Genomic DNA, 18,674 nt, shown 5'->3' with positions numbered 1-18,674 from the left:
TTTTTAAAATCTTTTTAAAGGTTTATTTACTTAGGTAGAGTATGTGGGGGGAGGGCCAGAAAGAGAGGAAGAGAGAATCTCAAGCAGACTTCACACCCAGCATGGGGCCCAACTCGGGGCTTGATTTCATGACCCTGAGCTCATAACCTGAGCTGAAACCAAAAGTCAGATGCTTAACCGACTGTGCCACCCAGGTGCCCCTGGTCTCTTTAATGCCATTTCTGTCAGGCTCTGGTATAAGAACTCCACATATTTCCGATTTTCTCTATGCTCTGGAACAGTTTAAATAACATCAGTTGTTCTTTTAAGGTTTTATAGATGGGCTCCACAAAGTATTGGGATATTTAATATATTTAATTAGGGTATTTTTTCAATATTATTAATATTTTTTCTTTATTGACAGTTGAAAGTGTTTGCCTCTCCCCAAAACAGTTTTGGGAAGGTAGATTTTCCTGGGAAGCACCCATTTCATCTAGATTTTCAAATATGTTGCAATAAAAATGACACATATTCCTATTTTAACATCTCCTCTATATTTGGAATGATATTCTCTCTCTTTCTCATCCCTAACATTATACATCTGTGTTTTCTTTCTGTCTTTTGTTTTTTGTCCATCATACATACCAAAGGATTGTCAACTTCGACTTTTTCAGAGAACCGACTTTGAGCTTTATTTATCACCCTACAGGCCTTACTTTTCTAAATCATTATTTTTGCTTTTGTATTTTTAATTGTCTTCTCCCACTTCCTTTTGCTTTGTTTTGTTCTTTTCCTAGTTCTCTGTAATAAACACTAAGTTCATTTCTTTTTTTTAAACTTTCTTCATTATTCATATAAGCATTTGTAGCTCTGGATTTTTCTCTGAATAGAATTTTGTAGCTTTGTATCCTGTGTGTAGACAGTTTGTGATTTTAGCTTCAATCTCTTCTTTCATCTCTGATATTTCATCCTCATATTTGTAGGATTTTTTTTTTCTTACCCCAATGATTCATTTTTAAAATTTGTTTTTACCTCCCGGGGCAGAGGAAGGAATGGAATTGCTCCAAACTTACCAGAACCACATGGATTATGAGTATGGGAGGTACAGTTTCCCCCAAAGGAGAAGTCAGGGCTGTTTCCAAAAGAATTGGGATAGATATTAGGCAGCCACAAATGCCAGTTTCTTCTCCACTGCCAGTAGAATTGTTGAAGGATTCCATGAGATAGTACGTGTGATTTACTTTGCACCGTGTCCAGTACAAAACAATAATAATATTAACCAGATTAATACCTTCTCCTCACACCCCTTCTTAACTGCTCATCAGAACACTGGCATTTGCTTTCCGGTCCCATGGCTCCCTAGAGAGCTTGAGCAAACAGTAGGTTACCCCACTGCATCTGTGTGGATGACCAGGTAATCCCCATGGCGGGGGAGGATTGGGATTGTGTCCTCATTTCACCTCAGGGACCCGGGAGGAGAATTGGCTCCCCCAGACCCCGGGATTCTGTGCAGGCTGCAGAGCCCTGCCCATGTGCCCCTGTGATTCATTAGCCTCAGCACCAAGAAATAAATGAGGCCATGTGCTTGTCTAAGAAACAAGGTCTCTGACCACCTGCCATGTGACTGCCTGGGTCTGCCCGCTTTCTGCAGACCTGGGAGACCGTGCTCTCAGTGTCCGTGAGCTTCTAGCGCATCTCACGTAAGGACTCTTCTTTAAGGGAGGGTTTGCTACGAAGGCTGCGCTTTGTGTGATTGATACGAATCAGCGGGCACTAAGTAAGAGTCACAGTCTCCCGCCTCTGGGGACCCTGAGCTGCTGCTGACGTCTCCTCCTGCAGGACGTGAAAGTGCTTTGTGCTCTCTTTAAAAAAAAAAACAAAACAACAAAACCCTAATGAGCTGCTGCTTTGTTGTTTCATTTGGAATTTATCAAGACAGTTTATGTGATCAAACCATACAAGTATAGTTCTGGATGCCAGCACTCCTCATTTCTGAAGTTTGAAAGTGATTGTTTCAAGGCAGAGCAGGAAAACATGGAAAAAAAGCTTTCATCTCAAGTTTTAAAGGCAAGGGAGAGAGAAAAAGGAAAGTGTCAGATGGAACTGTGGCATATTTTTATGGTGTGGAGGGTTTTTTCCTCTCAACACAGCAGAATTTTCCTTATTAAATAGATAGCTGTGTGAGAAAAACCAAAACCAGCCTCGGGATGGAAGTGAGGAGGGCGGTGATGGGAGGAACAAGAGAGCAGTGAGTTTCTGGGCTGCGGTGGAGCCCGGGTGCTGGCCACGGCTCTGGCTCCGGGAGGTGGAGGGCGCCCAGCTTCGGGCGGGCTCCACACCACGGACCATGGGTGTCCCTCAGTTTAAGAGAAGGTGTCTGTTCAGGAGAGCACCTCCTTCGTCAGCCTGGCGCTCCCTCCTGGGGGCTGGGGCGCCTTGTGGACACCCCTGGTGGGGGGCCCACATTCACCGGCAGGAAGAAGGTTTGGCCATATGCCCCTGAGGGCATCCAGAGCCGAGAGCCAGCTGAGGGCTGGCCGCGCCGGGCCCCGGGGCTGTCTGCCCCTCCGTGGCAGTCTGGTTGGCCCTTGTGTCCCAGCCACAGGGCGTCACCAAGCCCTGTGTGGGGTGCAGAGGAGGGGGCAGAGCAGAAATATGTTCTGGGGAGCTGTCCATCTCAGAGGAGGTCCAGTCTGCAGGTGGGCAAGCCACGGGGGCAGATAGCAGCTGCCAGAAGCCTCCTCTGGGAATGGGGGCAGGCCACAGCGTGAGCGGCTGGGACCCTCATCCCTGTGCTGGCCAAGGACTCCCAGTCCCCAGCCCTGAGCATGGCTCTCTGCCCCCAGTTTTTGGAGTTAGACGGGCCTGAATTTAAATCCTGATGCCCCTGCTTGCAAGCTGTACGATCTTAGACAAGTCACTTTTCCTTTCTAAGCTTTCATTTCCTCATCTGGGAAGGTGAGTACCTTCAGTGCCGGTCGCCGTGAGGGTGTGGTGGTACGGGCAAGGCCGGCCTTTCCTGCCACAGAGCATGGCTGATACCCGTACAGCTGTTTCCCGCCACGCATCTGCACCTCTCAGCCTAGCCCTGGACTCTGGCGCGGCTCAGCCCTGTGGCAGCCAGGGCCAGTGGCTGGTCCAATTACTGTCCATCTTAACGAGGCCATTAACACAGCCTCGTCTGCTGCAGGAACTGTATTAGTAGGACAGGAGCTGAGGCATCCCAGCTGTGCTGTCCCCGTCCAGACAGACTCTCCCAGCACTGGCCTGCTGAGGTGGGTGGCCACCACGTGGTCGGCATCTGGGCACCATCCACGGTTATGGCGAACCCAGACGGGTGCATCCCTCCATAGGCGGCCCGACGTTCTTCCGAGTGGGGCCTGGCCGTGGAGGCAGTTTCAGGCTCCACTTCTTGGGCACCTCAGGGGTCCAAGGCCCCAGGCCAGGAGACTGCTCAGGACCTCCTTCATTACCCCCAGTCCCAGTCAAGAAACTGGGGCCCTGGGAGGTGAAAAGGACTTGCCTGAGGGCACCCCGCTGGTGAGTGGCAAGGCCAGAGGTCCAAGTCTCCCAACTCCAAGCCCCACACTCTCCCACCGGCACTGCCGCTGCCTGTCACGTGTCAGAGCTGGCAGGGCCTTCAGGCCTGGGGGGGCCCTGTGACGCCGGGACCGGGGCTGGACAGGCCACGCCGAGTGCCGGGGAGGCAGAGGGGAGGAGATGGAAGATGGGGCCGGGAGGGGTGGCCACGGTGTAGTGGTAAGCCTTCGCAGGGAGTGCTGATCCCGCAGGGAGAGCCACAGCCTGGGCACCTCAGGGTCCAGCGGTGCCCCCTTCTTGCCGCACTGGCTGCCAGGCACCGGAAGATCTGACTGGGGTAGACGAAGGCCTTACAACACAGCGGGACAGATCTGTGTTCGAATCCTGCCTCAGCCACTTCTCCCACCGTGTGGCCTCAGACAGGTTGAAGCAACTCTCTTGGCTTCAGTTTCTTCTGTAAAAATAGAGGTAAAACCTCACTGGCAGCTGTGTTACTGTTATTACTGTTATGATCCCGTAATCTGGGCAGAGCTCTTAGTTTAGGACCTGGTACATAGTAAGTGCTTGGTTTTGTTGTTATTATTTACTTAAATACTAAATTAATTTTACTACAAATTAAATTTTAGGGGGAAGAGGGTGGGAGATACAAGCACCCGGTTATGGAATGAGTAAGTCAGGGGAATAAAAGGCCCAGCACGAGGGATATAGTCAATGGCGCTGTGCTAGCGTCGTGTGGTGACGATGGCGGCTACACTTGCGGTGAGCAGGGCAGGACGTAGAAACCTGGGAGTCGCTGTGTTGTACACCCGCAACTAATGTGACGTCGTGTGTCCGCTACACTTCACGTTAAAAAAATGATTAAAAAAATAAAATAAATACTAAATTCTGTATACCTTTATGGAAATATTAGTTCTTTATTTTACTATTATCATCACTTGACTCTCAGTGTCTCGGTCTTCAGCTACAAAACGAGGGTAGTAATGCACTTGTGAAGTACTTACAAGAAGTTGTGCGGCTCACATAAAATCTGCCTTTTCCATGCATCCTTCATTCAGCTAATGTTTACCAGGCAGCTCCTGCGTGCTTTCTTCCAGCTGCCGGGACTGAGCTCTGGAGCACGACCCACTTCCTGCTCTGATGAGTCTTAAGTCTGATGAGGGAATGAGACGTTAAATACATGAATGATACAAAGAAGTATCGTGTTGCCCTTGTGGTGAGCGCTAGCTGTACATGGGGCTTGAGAGCAGCGCTGGCACGGGACGAGTGGGAGGTGACTCTGCTTATGATTTCATTACAGTTTAGGCTTTTAAATATTTCCAGTTATGGGCTAATAACAGTGCTGAAAAGATTTCCCTGGATTTGCACAGTATTAACTGTAAAAGATTTGCTCCCTTTGGGGCGGTTTTTGTTGTGGGGATGAAGGGAGGTTTAGGTGGAGTTTCTGTCCAGGCATTACCAAGGCCCAGATTGCTGGGAACAGGCCTTTTTGGGGAGCCCCCCCCCATGCTCAGTGTGTCACAATGTACTCTTAGGCCCTGGGGAGTAGACAGGTGTTGGAGTCTGCGTATTTTGTGGAGGGTCAGAACACTCTGACAGTGGAATTAGTTCTGCTGCAGTAGTGAGCTCCCTGTGCTCCCTGGGGTGCAAGAGGGCACCGGGGGGCTGGAAATGGTGTGCCACCCCTTCGAAGAAGTGCCTCTCTTGGCCTCCCGTTGCATAACCAGGGACCCGAGAAGGAGCAAAGGGGCCAGCTTCAGTCCTCCCGGGGCAGCACAGAGCAAGCCTTCCAGGCTGAGGGTGTTATTTGAGAAAAGCCAACTCCCCATGTGTTTCTGAGGGCCAGTGAGTGGGTCGGAACACAGGCGCTGGAGCCAGACAGACCTGGGCTCCATTCCCACGCACCCACTGTGAGGCCTAGATAGGTTTCTTAATCTCTCTGAGCTTTCGTTTTCTCCTCCACACTCAGGGGTTGATGGCAGGGTCGCGTGGGTAAAGAGGGAAGTTCCCAGCTTGTGGAGCTTCCAGTAGCCCCCATTCTCCAGCCCCCTTCCCTTATCCTGCTCCCCACATCTCTGCTTCTGGCTGAGCCTTCGTTCTGCTGCTCAGTCGGCTGGGTTCCAGTCTGCACGGGGTTTGCAGCTGGAACAGAGGTGCCACGTGTCCCCTGTCCCGGTCACCTCATGCTCAGCCCCAGAGACTCCTTTTTGTTGTGGTTGAAGCAGTAATGGGATTTTCAGGGTTGCCTCTGCTAAATCCTTGGAGAGGTAACTGAATTACATTTTTAAGAAGGGAGAGGAAAAACAAGATCCAAGGAGAGAATCCATCTGTGGATTTCAACCCACCAAACTTGGAGCTTCCACAAGGGAAATTATTTCTAATTATTAAAAGTTTGGAAACATGGTGCCACTAGAAAGAAAGGAAGTAGAAATGGCTCCAATTAGAAGTGCTAGCATATGTTTCTGTGATTTAATGGTTTCCCGTAACAATGTGTAGTTATTTTTAAAGCAGACGAATGACTCATGGTATCCAGCACCAGCGGTCCCCTGTGATGGCAGGAAGTTTGTGCTCTGGGGAGGCAGGCTTGAGTTCGACTCCCACCTCCATCATTTACCAGCTGTGTGGCCTGGAACATGTTATGCATCCCCTCTGCATTTCCTCTTCCTCCTGTATAAAATGAGTTGTTGTGAGGATTAATAAGATAATGCATGTATGAGTCAGTGCAGTGATAGTTCATCCATGCAAAAAATCCCACAACTTTTATGTTAAATACCTGCTTAACAGTATTTGTCATAATTCTTAGTAGTTTAATAAACTTTTAAGGCTATCAATTTTCCTCTGAGTACCACTTTGGTCAAATCTCATACATTTTGATACATAGTGTTCTCACCGATGTTATCTTCAAATAGTTTTTGTTTTACATTTTTTGCTTTTTCTTTGACCTAAGAGATGCTTGTGAGTGTATGTGTGTTTTGTTTTTTTTCTTTTTTTTTTAAATTTTTAAATTAACATATAATGTATTTTTTGTACCAGGGGTACAAATCACCAGGCTTTGTGAATCGTCAGGCTTATACACTTCACAGCACTCACCATAGCACATACCCTGCCCAGTGTCCATAACCCAACCACCCCGTCCCTACCCCCTCTCCTCCCAGCAACCCTCAGTTTGTTTTGTGAGATTAAGAGTCTCTTATGGTTGATCTCCCTCCCGATCCCATCTTGTTTCATTTTTTCCTTCCCTACCTCCCAAACCCCCCATTTTGCCTCTCAAATTCCTCATATCAGGGAGATCATGTGATAATTGTCTTTCTCTAGTTGTGTATGTGTGTTTTCTAATCAGTTAGAATTCTTTCTATATTTATTGCTAAATCCTAGGTGTAATATAGTAAGGTCAAAGAATGTGGGTAATACAGCATTTACTTTTTGGAGCTTACTGAGCATTTCTTTATGGTCTAATATATTACCAATTTTTGTAAGTATTCGATGGATATTTGAAAAGAGATATTTTCATTTATATAACACCAGGCTTGTTAGTTTCATTACTCAGTATTCATATATGCACAGGTATGAACATATATCTTTATATGCGTGCATTTTTTGGTAGGTAGACACGCATGCACACAGCTGCATACATGTGAGCATGCAGAAGGACGTGCGAGGGCGCACACACACATTCTGGGAAGAGACATGCCAAAGGCTCCTTCTATGATTGTGGTTTCATTGAACTCACTTCATTTCCGGCAGTTTTTTGCTTTGTGTATTTTGATGCAGTGTTGCTTTGCACGTAGAAATTTGATCCTCTTAATCAGCTGTGCTTTTCATTAGTATCAGTCCTCTCTGCCTTGTGCAGTGTTTTCTGCCTTGAGTTCTGCTTAATATTGTTCCTCCTGCTCAGCTCACCAGTATCGTAGACGTAGTGGCAGTCCTCATGGAGGGCTACTGGGACAGCATCCCATCCGTCGTCCACGCACACCTGTGGAGAGCCGGGGGTGTGGATCATGCTGCACACGCAGTCCTCCTCTTCCATCGCTGGCTGAATCCCAGTTGGGCTGATGCCAGGAGGCTGTGCTGAGGCTCACCACTGGCAGGTCGTAACCATGTTTTCCTATCACGCATTACTTTCTTTTCTAAGCGCCCAAGAAAATTCTCTATCTAGCCTTCTTTCCTATCAAGCATTACTTACTTTTCTAAGCGCCCAAGAAAATTCTCTATCTAGCCTTAATTCTTTGTACCAAGGACTGTTGCTTTTTTAAAATTTCTTTTGTCTCTTAGTTAATTTATTATTTTGGGGTGTGTGTGTGTGTGTGTGTGTGTGTGTGTGTGTGTAGATAGAAAAATAGACACATAGTTAAGTGAATAAGTAGAAAAGTGAATTCAGTCCAAAGGGGCATTGTCCTGAATATGATATCTTAGATCTATCCAATGCCATCTGTTGGTGAAAAATACAAGTATTTGTCCCTTTCATGTCCTGTTATTTTCCAGTTGGATTACAGGTAAAAACCCTTGTAGCTGGAGAGTGTATGAACTAGAAATGCTAAAGTCTTGTCAGCATGCATTTTGGTTGTCACACAGATGCCTGATTGCAGTGGAGTGGTCTACATTAGAAATTAGTAGACGGGATTGGAAGTGAAGTCAGAATAGTATCTCAGTTTTGCATAAGTCACACTTTATACCTTCTAGTACAGTAGTGCTGTTTTGTGCTATCTTGTTCTGATTCAGGACGAATGCCCACCATTACTAAATACCTTCTTTAATTTCAGGGATCTATCTTCTGGATTTAATCTACATTGATTCTGCGTATCCTGCCTCGGGCAGCATCATGGAAAACGAACAAAGATCCAATCAGATGAACAATATTCTCCGAATAATCGCTGATTTACAAGTTTCCTGCAGCTACGGTTAGTACCCTGCTTGCTGGAATTGTAAAATCTTACATCACTGAAATTTGGATTCAGCACCTGATGAGTGAGAAAGCTCTAGAAAGCTCTACAAAGCTCTTCATCTTAGTATCTTGAGCATCTAACATGTGCTGGACCTTTTTCCCACAGGCTTAATCCTCAAAGACTGTAAAAACTAGTTGTTCCCATCTCTCTGTTACAGACAAAGAGACTGAGGCTCAAAATAGTTCATTTGCTTGTCTGAGATCATCTGGGTAGTGGTGGGGCCCAGGTCTTTCTGGCTCCCAGGTCATTCATCCTTGAAGAGCTTTGTGGGTAGCCTCTGGGCATCTCTCCCCCGAGAGGACTCAGAGACCTGGGTCCCTCTGTGTTGTGGTTCCACCATGTCCCGTGGCCTCTGGGTCCTCAGTGGACTCTGCATCTGACTGGCAGATGCAGGAGAAAGAATCACACAAGAGTAGGGTTTATGGACCAGATTTGTACATGGTGCTCATCAGTTCTGCTGGGGCGGGACAGGGCTAGGAAATATAATCCAGCTGTGGGCCTAGCAGAAAAAGGGAGACGACTTGGTACAAAGTGGCCACGCTCTGCTACACATGACCAGATCCAAAGTGTGACCAGTTGTCAGAGATGAAGTAGAGGAACAGAGAAGTCAGAACGCTACGCTAGATGGGCCATCCATGTGGATGTCGATTACACCCAGGATGACGGTGGACTGTGGGGTGTGGAATGCACCTGTGAGTCAGGTGTCCAGGTCCCCCAGGAAGGGGCAAGAATGACCAGGGTGCCAGTCGGGAGGAGTCAGCCGTGAAGAGGGATGTTGGGCGGTAGAGCTGCAGGATTGTGCCTTAGCGGGGCGGGGTTTTCATAAGCGGGTGGAGGGATAAAAGTTTGGAAGCAGCCAAGGGGGGCAGGAAGGAAACCAACCCCACCTACAGTACACAGGGCAGGAGAAAACTAACAGCCTCCGTTTGGTAAGGCCACAGGGAAGCCAGGGTGGTGTTCTGCGGGGCGGGCTTGCTAAAGAAAAGCTCCCGTCCAAACCCCTCCACAGGCACTTCCAGATCAGCTGTCCTGGCTGGAGGAGCAGCGAGGGGTCCAGACTTCCCGTACAGTCCTCCCCTGCGCAGGCTCTCTCCGTTCGCAAGTGCATCAGCACCGGCTGTCCCGCCGGCCTGCAGGCCGGTTACACACACAGCTTTGGGGTCACAGACTCCGGCCCAAATCTCAGCTCTGCCTCCTGAAAAGTCACTCCCTTCTCTCTAAGTGCGAGGTTTTCTCATCGGCAGAGCGGGGACATAAGGCGTGCAGAGCCCTCAGCACATTCCCACATTTCACTAGAGCTCAGGGACTCCTCGTACGACTGTCACCCTCATTGACCTGCACCTTCTCAGACGTCATCAACTTCGTGAAGCAGGTGTCATCAGCCCCAGGACAAGAGCACTGAGGCTCTAGAGAAGCAGAACGACCTGTTCCAAACCTTGCAGAGCCATCAGGGGCTCCTCACAGCAGCTGGACGCCCGTCCCCAAGAGTGGGGGCCCTCCCCACCCCCTTTCTCCTCCTTCACAGCCTCCTTTACTGCCTCCACCTCTTCCCTCAACCTGTTCCGTCCACCCCTGGAGGAATGGTAGGGAGGACCCTGGAGGATGTTCGAACCCCTTGGAGTGCGGTGACTGTGATGGACTGCGGAGGGCACCTGGGAAAAAGGGGGATTGTGACATGGCAGAGGTGTCTGGTGACAGGGTCGAAACCTGGCTCGGCCACATCTCGATGATCTGATCTTTGCCAGTTGCCGCGGTTGCCATAGTTTCTTTCTCTGTGCAACGGGCACAGTATTTCCCCCAAATGAGGCAGATGTGACAGTTAAAGCAGATGCCTTATGGAAACCACCTGGTACCTAGCTTGGCACAGAACAGGTGCCCAGGCGTCTAGGCCCCAGGAGGGAGCAGCTCCAGCCCGTGGGCCAGACTCGCAAGCTGTGCTAGGACTGGGGTCGGACCTCTGCCCTGGGCTGTTGGGGTTTGTTGGTTCATCTCGTGTTCTTGTCATACAGGGGGTTGGGAGGCTTCCCAGCTGCCCCAGGGCATACCTGTGTTAGGGGACAGACACCCGGCTCCGGTCTGTGCTAGAGGCCTTTGTCTCCCAGCCAAGGACCAGTGGTGACTTCGGGGTATGTGGGGGCGGGGAGGGGGCAGCATGCACCAGCGATTCCTACACTTGCCCTGCGGGCTGGGGAGAGACTGACGCCATGGGTTCTGTCATGTCCTGCAGATCACCTCACCACCCTGCCCCACGTGCAGAAGTACCTGAAGTCCGTGCGCTACATCGAGGAGCTCCAGAAGTTTGTGGAAGACGACAACTACAAGTGAGTGGCTGACCTTGCGTGGCCCCTTGGGACCCGTGAGCGGGTGCCTGCAGGGCAGGTGACCCATCACGAACGAGCACTGTGGCCCCAGCCGCCCAGGCCCCGTAGATCTGAGGAAATTGCTCTGTCTGCTTCTCGGCCTGGCTTTCCCACGTTGCATGGGTAGCACGAACATAGACTCCACGGCTGCGTGTTACGCAGGCTTTGTGCCCGGGTCCTCACAAGTGACTCCCCCTCCACTGCTGCTCATAGTGCTGAGAGGAAGGAAGGGCAGCTCTCTAGCCACGCTGCAGGCTGACAGCTCTCCGGGAGCCTGTTTCGGGAACGAGGCAGCTCCCTGTGGCCCCGGCGTTCTGCAGGACTGTCGCCATCCGGCCCTGGCTGGGGCCTCATCTGCATCCCACGCAGCCCTTTGGAGTTGACTCCTTTGCCACGAAGACCCTTGTGGGCCCTTTGTCCTCATCTTCCCCTGACCCCGCTCTGGCTTTCAGCTGGTTCTTCATTTGTGGCAGCCGGGAATTTACCCAGTATTTCCATGTGTTTAGAGGGAAAAGGAAGATTTTTCAGATCAACTCTGTCTGTCACATTGCTCGGACATCCTCTTGGCTCATTTTGAGCCTGAGGCCAGCTAAGAGTCTCAGTACTTTTCGTATGACCTGCTATCGAGGCAGCTCTCAGCCATCTTGTAACTGATCATTTCCCCCTAAATGTCAACTTTATGTGTATTCTTTCAAATCTTGTCTTACTGGCTGCTTCTGGGGGCCGTGTTCCTTTGAGTCCCATTATCAAATTATATATATTTTTTATCTCTTCCAGCTTTGTATCGACAATTTGATCAGTTTGATTACTTGGTCTTCGTCAAAACACTGAAAATTGTAGGGAACTGTGACCACTAGTGACACCCCCAGTCACTCCTGATGTGCTCCACATCTGGCCATGTCTGCAGTCGTAGTTCTCTGCCCTCGCCGTGAATCAGAGTCACCTGCGAAGCTTTATAACCATCTATATCTTCATGGTGGAGCCTGGGCATTTTTCAAAGTTCCCTGGGTGGTTCTAATAATTAGCTGTCTCTGGGAGCATAGACATAATGTCTTTAGTTGTTATTGTATAATATTTAGTTAGAGCAGAGTATCATATGAAATTGTGATCTATTGCATAACAATAACAACAACAGACAAAGGCCAGAGATTACCACTGAAATTATGTTTGCCACAAATTAAGCTCATTTTACTTACAAAGCATTTGCTGTTCCTGAAAAGAGTACCCCAGAGTGTGAAATTATTCCCTCTTAGGTTCTGGGATCATATTTTCCATTCATGTGCCTGTAGTACAATTAAAGAGACAGCAGTTTTTCATTAACACTAATATCCTTTAAGGAGAAAAATAGTCTATAAATACTTCTGACCATGAGATAATCCTTGGACAAGCTGTAGATCGTAATAATTACTCCTTCTATCCTGAAGGGCATTGAACACCCCCTGTGCTTACTGCTAACCAGTCAGCCTGGATTTCACAAAGGCCCTTTGTTGTGGTCCAAGTGGGCAAACCAAGGGAAGAAGCCCACACTCTCCCCTGGCAGGGGCCGGACCATGGACGGGGTCCCTCCCCAGGGAGGCCCCAGCTCTGAGCGACACAGGACATGCAGGGCTTGTGATTCTGCTTGAGGAACCCATGCTCTGTGGCCCAACTCATGTCCTGAGCCTTGTTCCCCACCCAGAAGGACGAGGTGGCTTCATTATCACCTGATGATGGAGCATTTCTGACACCTGCCCACATCTGCTTGGGAGACCCTGTGCCACGTGGGGCCCAAACAGTGCTGCTTTTTCTCTACTCTTTGTCCATTTTATCTTAGTCAAGAAAAATTACCCAAATTTCTACCACTTAGAAAGCATGACCTTTAGCATTAAGTGAACATAATTTGGGACATTTTTAATGCATAGGAAGTGCATAGAGACACAGAGAAGGATGGACAGATGGTCGGATGGAATGATAGAACTAATTAAAATTGGATCATGCAACACTTGCTATTTTTAATTGAAAGTATTTTAATTTAACCAGAAAAAGAAAAGGAAATAAAATATAAAGAATTAGCTGCTCCTCAAATAAATATTTCTTCAGCACAAGAGATATAATTTCCTAAAGGAGTCTTCTAAGATTACTAAGAGCGGTCGGGAAAAACACGAAGAGGTCTGAGCCGGTGAGTCCTGTTTTAACCGGGTCCTCCCTGTGCGCAGGGTCCGTTGGCCGGTTGTGAAAGATGAGAACTTCAGCCGTCTCCCTCTCATTCACCTCCCCTTCACCATCTTCCAGTCTTCTGTTAGTCGTGTTATTATTACTGCACAGTCCAAGTCATAACATACTCATTATGTTCGGGAACCACAATTCCTACTGGTTTAGTGTTTTTAAACAGATTCAATTCTTACCACCTGTGTTCCTCCACAGCTTTTCCATTCCTGGAGTCTTTAGTTTAACGACTCCCTTACTTAGCTGGATTTCCCCGTGAGGCAGGTTTTCACAAGTCCTGCATGCTCTGATGTCCCTCGTGAAAACATCCACATGTGACGGGGCCTCGCCTCACAGACCCGCACGCCTCTGTGCCTCTTCCCCAGCACTTGGCACTTGGAGGCCCGGCTCCTGTCGCCTTCCGACACTGGCTGCTGGTGTAAGGAAGTCTGAGCCAGTCTGATCTTTCCTCTTGTCCGTGACTTGCTTTATCTGCCTGGTGGGTAAAGGATGCCTTGAAGTTCAAAGGCACAACAGGAGGAATGGTTCAGAGTGGAGTGTTCTGTACCAGATTTCCCTGGAACCTGGCATGCCCTTTTCTTCATTTTGGAGGGATTCTTTGGGTGATCTTTGACTTCCTCTGTACCATTTCTTGGCTTTCCTCTTTCTCGGATTCTAGGCAGCCATATGTTGGGGGCTGTCTACCTTCCATGTCCCCTAGCTTCTTCCTAGTGGCTGTAGTCTCTGTCTTTTCCTCACAGACACTGGGACCATCTGTCTTTACTTAGATACTCATCTGATCCTTGATTGGTCCCCTAGGACCCCAGTCTCCCTTTCCATCTTACTCCTTTGTGTCGTCATCTCATTTTTCAGGTCTTGCTTTTTCAACCCATGGGGGTTCACACTGGGGGAGATTTCCTTGTGTCCCTTGGGGCTGCCTCCTGGGCTGAGTAACCTAGGCACTGCTCAATTCCTTTCTCTTGCCGTCTTTGTGTGAGAGGATGTTTGCTAGGTTGCCGTACCATTTCTTTTTGTCTTGCTCCCATTTGAGAAGCTCCGTCTGGATATTCCATGGCTCCATTGCAGGGAGGTGACATCTGACCCTGCTTCCATATGTGTGAGGTGGGCTGGCTTTTCCTCCTGCCATGCTGTGAGGTTAGGGTGCTTTGTCTCTCCCTTCTTCTCTAGCCTGGGGGAATGCAGGGCTCAGGCTCCAAGGAGGCAGGGAGCAGGCGGTGTGTTTTAGATATGGGGGCTCTATTAAAAGGCCTGTATCAGGGTCTCCCCGACCTCGTTGGAGGCTGTATCCCGTTCCAGAAAGGGGCACCTTTGGGTTTCAAATCACCCCCTCAGTGGAACCTTCATTTCTGCCAGAGTATCCACCATGTTGTCTGTTCCTTTCATACGTTTCTTGCCAACATCTGGTGCCAGTCTGAAGAGGGAGAGGTAGGGACGCCTGCTCAGACATACCAAGACACTGCAGAGGGCAGGATACTGGAGCCCTGCTGTCACACCTCTTGGTCAGACTCCACAATCCTTTTTTTCTCTCCTTGGCTGCAAGTTTCTGAAGTTCATGGCTTCAGTTCAGCCCCTTTTCTTATTGAGTTGCAGCTGGTAAGTTCTACTCCTAAGGCTTTATAATTTGTTGGGAGAAGGGGAGTCTGCCATCTGACTTCACTCCACCATTTTCATCCAGAGGTTCTTAATCAGTGCTTAAAATAATAATAATAATAATAATAGTAATATTATTATTAATACTGAGGTGCCAGTCCTCCTAACGAGTCCATGGTCTTGTCTCTCTGTGGCATCTGAGAAGGGGGGGCACTGTAATGATTGTAAACCCTGATTTCAGGTCAGACAGTCCTGGGTTGGATTATGTGCCCTGCTACTTGCTAGCCCGTGAATTTGGGGAGCTATTTAACCTTGCTACTGTTTCCTCATCTGGTAGGTGGGGACAATAAATGTACCGAGTCCCCAGGCTTGTCTTGAGATCTAGAACAGACCCCAAAGCGCTCCTGGGCTCTGAGGCTCTAGCTCTTAGCAGCAGTTCTGTCTCCTGACTCCAGACACACATGTGATCAGTCCCCTCTGATACACCGGAGCCCCTCTGATTGCATGAATATCTTTGTTTCCAGACTGTCACTCCGAATTGAACCCGGAAGCAGCTCTCCGAGACTGGTCTCTTCCAAGGAAGATCTCGCAGGTACTGTAGCCACCTCAAGTGGGGACACACCCACTCATGGCCCAGGCCGGGGCTGGCCCTGACCGTGGCATCAAGGGCACAGTTGAGTGGCAAGTTGCCAGACTCCATGGACCTAGCAGCCCTTACGCACCAACCTTCCAGGCTCCTAATCCACGGCCCCTCTAGGTCACCTCTGGGCTGGGGTTCCCTCAAAGAGCCTGGGACCCAACAGCCCCAGGAGAGGCCAGGTCAGAACCCCAGGCTGGGAACATGCACAGGGCAGAGAAAACTTCTCCAAGTCCCTTGGGCCCTTAGCATTGGTCCTGCTGCCTGGGCTTGGGTTGATGCGACCTGGAGGGGAGAGGCACGGGATGCCTGGGGACATGGTGCCTCTGGACATGGACGGCTCACCCACCTGGAACTTCAGCTTTACTCACACATTTGGGACACACAGAGTGTCCCTAGTGATTAAGGGGGCTGGGGACAGGGTACCCATCAGAGGGACGTAGGTAATAGCAGCAGGATTCTAAAGTAGCTGCTGAGGGTCAGAGAAGGAATGGTAGCAAACACTAACCATTCAGGACTTTCTTTAGCAGATGATGCCAAAATTCTGGAGCAGAGTACGCTCTGATCAAAAGCTTTCTGCCCTTGAGTCTCCTTCAAATTAGTTTGAGTAAGAGGCCTCTGCCGCCTTACCTGGCTAATGTGCCTTAGTGGGATAAGCCAAGTCTCTGGCCTTCCCCACGTGCCAAGAAGTCCCCACAGTCACACTTTCTTTCTACCTTCTGGACGGTGCCAGAGGATGCATCTCCTAGTGCCCCTTCCTGCTGTGGGCTTCTGTTACCTCTGCCCCTGCCGCGCCGGGAGTTCCCACTTCCCTCTCCCCGCACGCAGGAGCCGCTGAGCAGGGAGGGATGTGGGGGGGGGGGCTGCTCTGAGCCAGGCACTTACAGTGAGCCAGGGACCCAGGAGAACGAGGCAGAGACCTGCCAAGGGAAGCTTAGGCTTTAGCAGGGAGATGGGCAGCAAGGCCCTGAGGGGGCAAGCACAGCGCAAGAAGAGAGACGGCAGAGCGAAGGGCTTAGCCTTCGCTTTTGGGGCCGGCTCTGCCTCTCTCTAGCGACTCTCCCCATCCACAGGCCAAACTTGAGCCTCTTCTCTGCCTGAGAGAAGCAGGGCCTCTGGAAAGTTCCTCAGCCAGGCCCCTTGCACATGCCTTGAATGCCTTTCCCTCCTGTTTCCATGGTTGGCTCTTACTCATCGTTCTAAACTCAGAGAGACTTTATTCCAGCTCTTTGTTTCATTATGACACGCCCATTTGTAATTATTGTCTTTTTCTCGTCGCTGGGCCTTACTTAGTTCCCAAAGACCCATCCCAGCGGATGAGCCTCCAGCATTCGTGCTGGAGGCTTGTGCTCAATGGACACTTGGGCCTCCCAGGGTTCATGGGCGAATGGGTGAAAGGAAGGAAGGACTGGGCTGAGGCTCCGGGTGGGCCTTTGGCGCGCGCTGGCCTGGAGCGCAAGCGGGGTCTGATTGCTGGAGCCTCATGGTGGCGCCCCAGAGAGCCTCCTGCTCCCCGCTGCCCTGCACACTGCCTGCAGCCCGGGCCCGCTCCTCTGCCGGCCTTGCCTCCCGAGTCTCAGCCATTCAGCAAGCCTGTGGGCTGCTTGTTACCAGGCCAGACGGCAGCAGAGGCCTCCCCTTCCCTCTAGGCATCTGTCTGACCCCGAAGGTCCCTTCACCTGACCAGCACCTGCCTCACTCCCTCCTTTCTGAGGAAGGGACCAGGGCCCCCCACTGCCCCCAGGCCAGCTCTGCACTGAGCACCACCTGTTCCTCCTGCTAGGCCAGAGCCTGTGGACCAGCAGCCAGGCTCGGAATACTAACTCTGCTCGTTGGGGGCCTCAGGAACTGACCCCCTCACTGAGCCCTGGGCAGGAAAGGAGGAGCTGTATGACTTTTGACCCCTGCCTAGGATGGAAACGGGGCCTGGGAGCCAGGACCCTGCCCCTGGCCCAGCCTCCTCAGGGTCTGCCAGACTTTCCTGTTTTAGCCACTGTCCGCTCCATCGGCTCTGCCATTTATTAGCTGTGGGAGGTCAGAACCCAGCAAGTTCTGCTGGCTTCGATCAGAATCCAGGCAGCGAAGAGAATTCCTGCCCCACACTTGCCCCAGCTCACACCAAGAGACTTTAATGAAGCTGAAATGGGTAAAGCACAGTGAGGCGCCGGCCCCCTCGGCTGAGGGACCTGGAAGAGAGAAAGTGTCACCAACTCTGTGATTGCTGAGCTGAGGGGGACTCGGCGATCGAGGGAGCAAACGGAACAGTCGGTGTACCCGCCAGGCCTCAGTTTCTCCATCTGTAAAGTGCGCCTCATAATGCTTTCCTCCCACGGTTGTTGTGGGAATTTGTTCAGACCCCGTGTGTGAGACAGCCCAGTGCGGACACACACAGCCTCTCACCGAGTGTGTCTTTGCTAGGATGCTGTCATTGTCGTCAGTGTTGACTGTGCCTCCGTCACTGAATCAGCCTTCAGCTGTTCGTGAAACGTCACCACCTCGGGTGCTTTTCCTGCCGCCAGACCCCCCTGCCTCGTCCCCGCCCGGGTCAGGCCCCCGCTACACCAGGGTTGGCAAACTCTGGCCCACACCCAGCCCACCCCTGTTTTCATGTTGGAGCATGCCACACCCATCCGTTGACATATTGTCTGTGTCTGCTTTCCGTGACAGTGGCACAGTTGAGTGGTTGGGACAAAGACCCTATGGCCTCCAAAGCCTAAAATATTCACCATCTGGCTTTTTACAGAAACTCTGCCAACCCAGCATTGTACACACTTGTGGAGCTGGTCTTTCTCGGCAGCACTTCCCCGTGGGGATCAGAGTGTTACCTGTGCACATTTGCCCCCCGTCTGCCTTCCCCCCAGCGTAAGGACCCCGTCCAGCGTCCCCAGGGCCTGGCACATAGGGGCCCTGGGGAAGTAGCCGCACCAGCCGGGCCTCTGAGCCCCCGGCCCGAGCCTTCAGGCACTGGGCTCTGGGAGGCAGCTCCAGGGCTGCGGACTGCTGACTCCACACTCCCGTGGAAGTGCTGAGGCGGCACTTTTCACACCGTGGTGTGAGCCCAGTTCACAGGAGTGTTTTCCACCAGCTTTCCAAAGCCCTGGCTCCCGCCCTGGAAGCAGGATGTTAAGGTTTTCATTGATCACCAGAGGGCCCGGGAGTGTCTGGAAGGCTTCCGACCTGCTCAGTGGTCCTGGCTTCCCACCCGCAGCCTCGAAGCGTCTCCAAGGACAGAGAGGCAGGCGCTGCTGCAGCCTGGGGCAGCTGAGGGGTCCTGCGGAGGGCGGGACCAGAGGGGCAGCTCCCGGGAGGCCTTCCCCCATCTGGCAATCAGACCGGGCTGCGTGGCAGGAGCCCGGCCGGGCCCAGGGACAGGAATGTGCCTCTTGCAGTCCCAGGAATGGGAGGAACGCAGCCTCCCTCCGC

The 18,674-nt window shown here is 50.9% G+C and overlaps 1 protein-coding gene across 14 annotated transcripts in view; it reads left to right on the top strand.

Moving 5' to 3' along the window:
* The window catches only part of RALGPS1 (Ral GEF with PH domain and SH3 binding motif 1), a 273,366-nt gene that overhangs the window by 212,821 nt on the left and 41,871 nt on the right, over nt 1-18,674 (top strand). For all 14 annotated transcript variants that reach the window (XM_032308501.1, XM_032308499.1, XM_032308496.1 and 11 more), the window contains 3 exons: nt 8,277-8,414; nt 10,687-10,780; nt 15,139-15,206. In XM_032308501.1, coding sequence (XP_032164392.1) covers nt 8,277-8,414; nt 10,687-10,780; nt 15,139-15,206 — 300 coding nt within the window. The remainder of the gene's footprint in view (nt 1-8,276; nt 8,415-10,686; nt 10,781-15,138; nt 15,207-18,674) is intronic.

Source organism: Mustela erminea, chromosome 12 (assembly GCF_009829155.1).
Source record: "Mustela erminea isolate mMusErm1 chromosome 12, mMusErm1.Pri, whole genome shotgun sequence".
Taxonomy (NCBI): domain Eukaryota; kingdom Metazoa; phylum Chordata; class Mammalia; order Carnivora; family Mustelidae; genus Mustela; species Mustela erminea.
The sequence above is the reverse complement of the archived record's forward strand: the minus strand, read 5'-3'. Positions and strand labels throughout refer to the sequence as shown.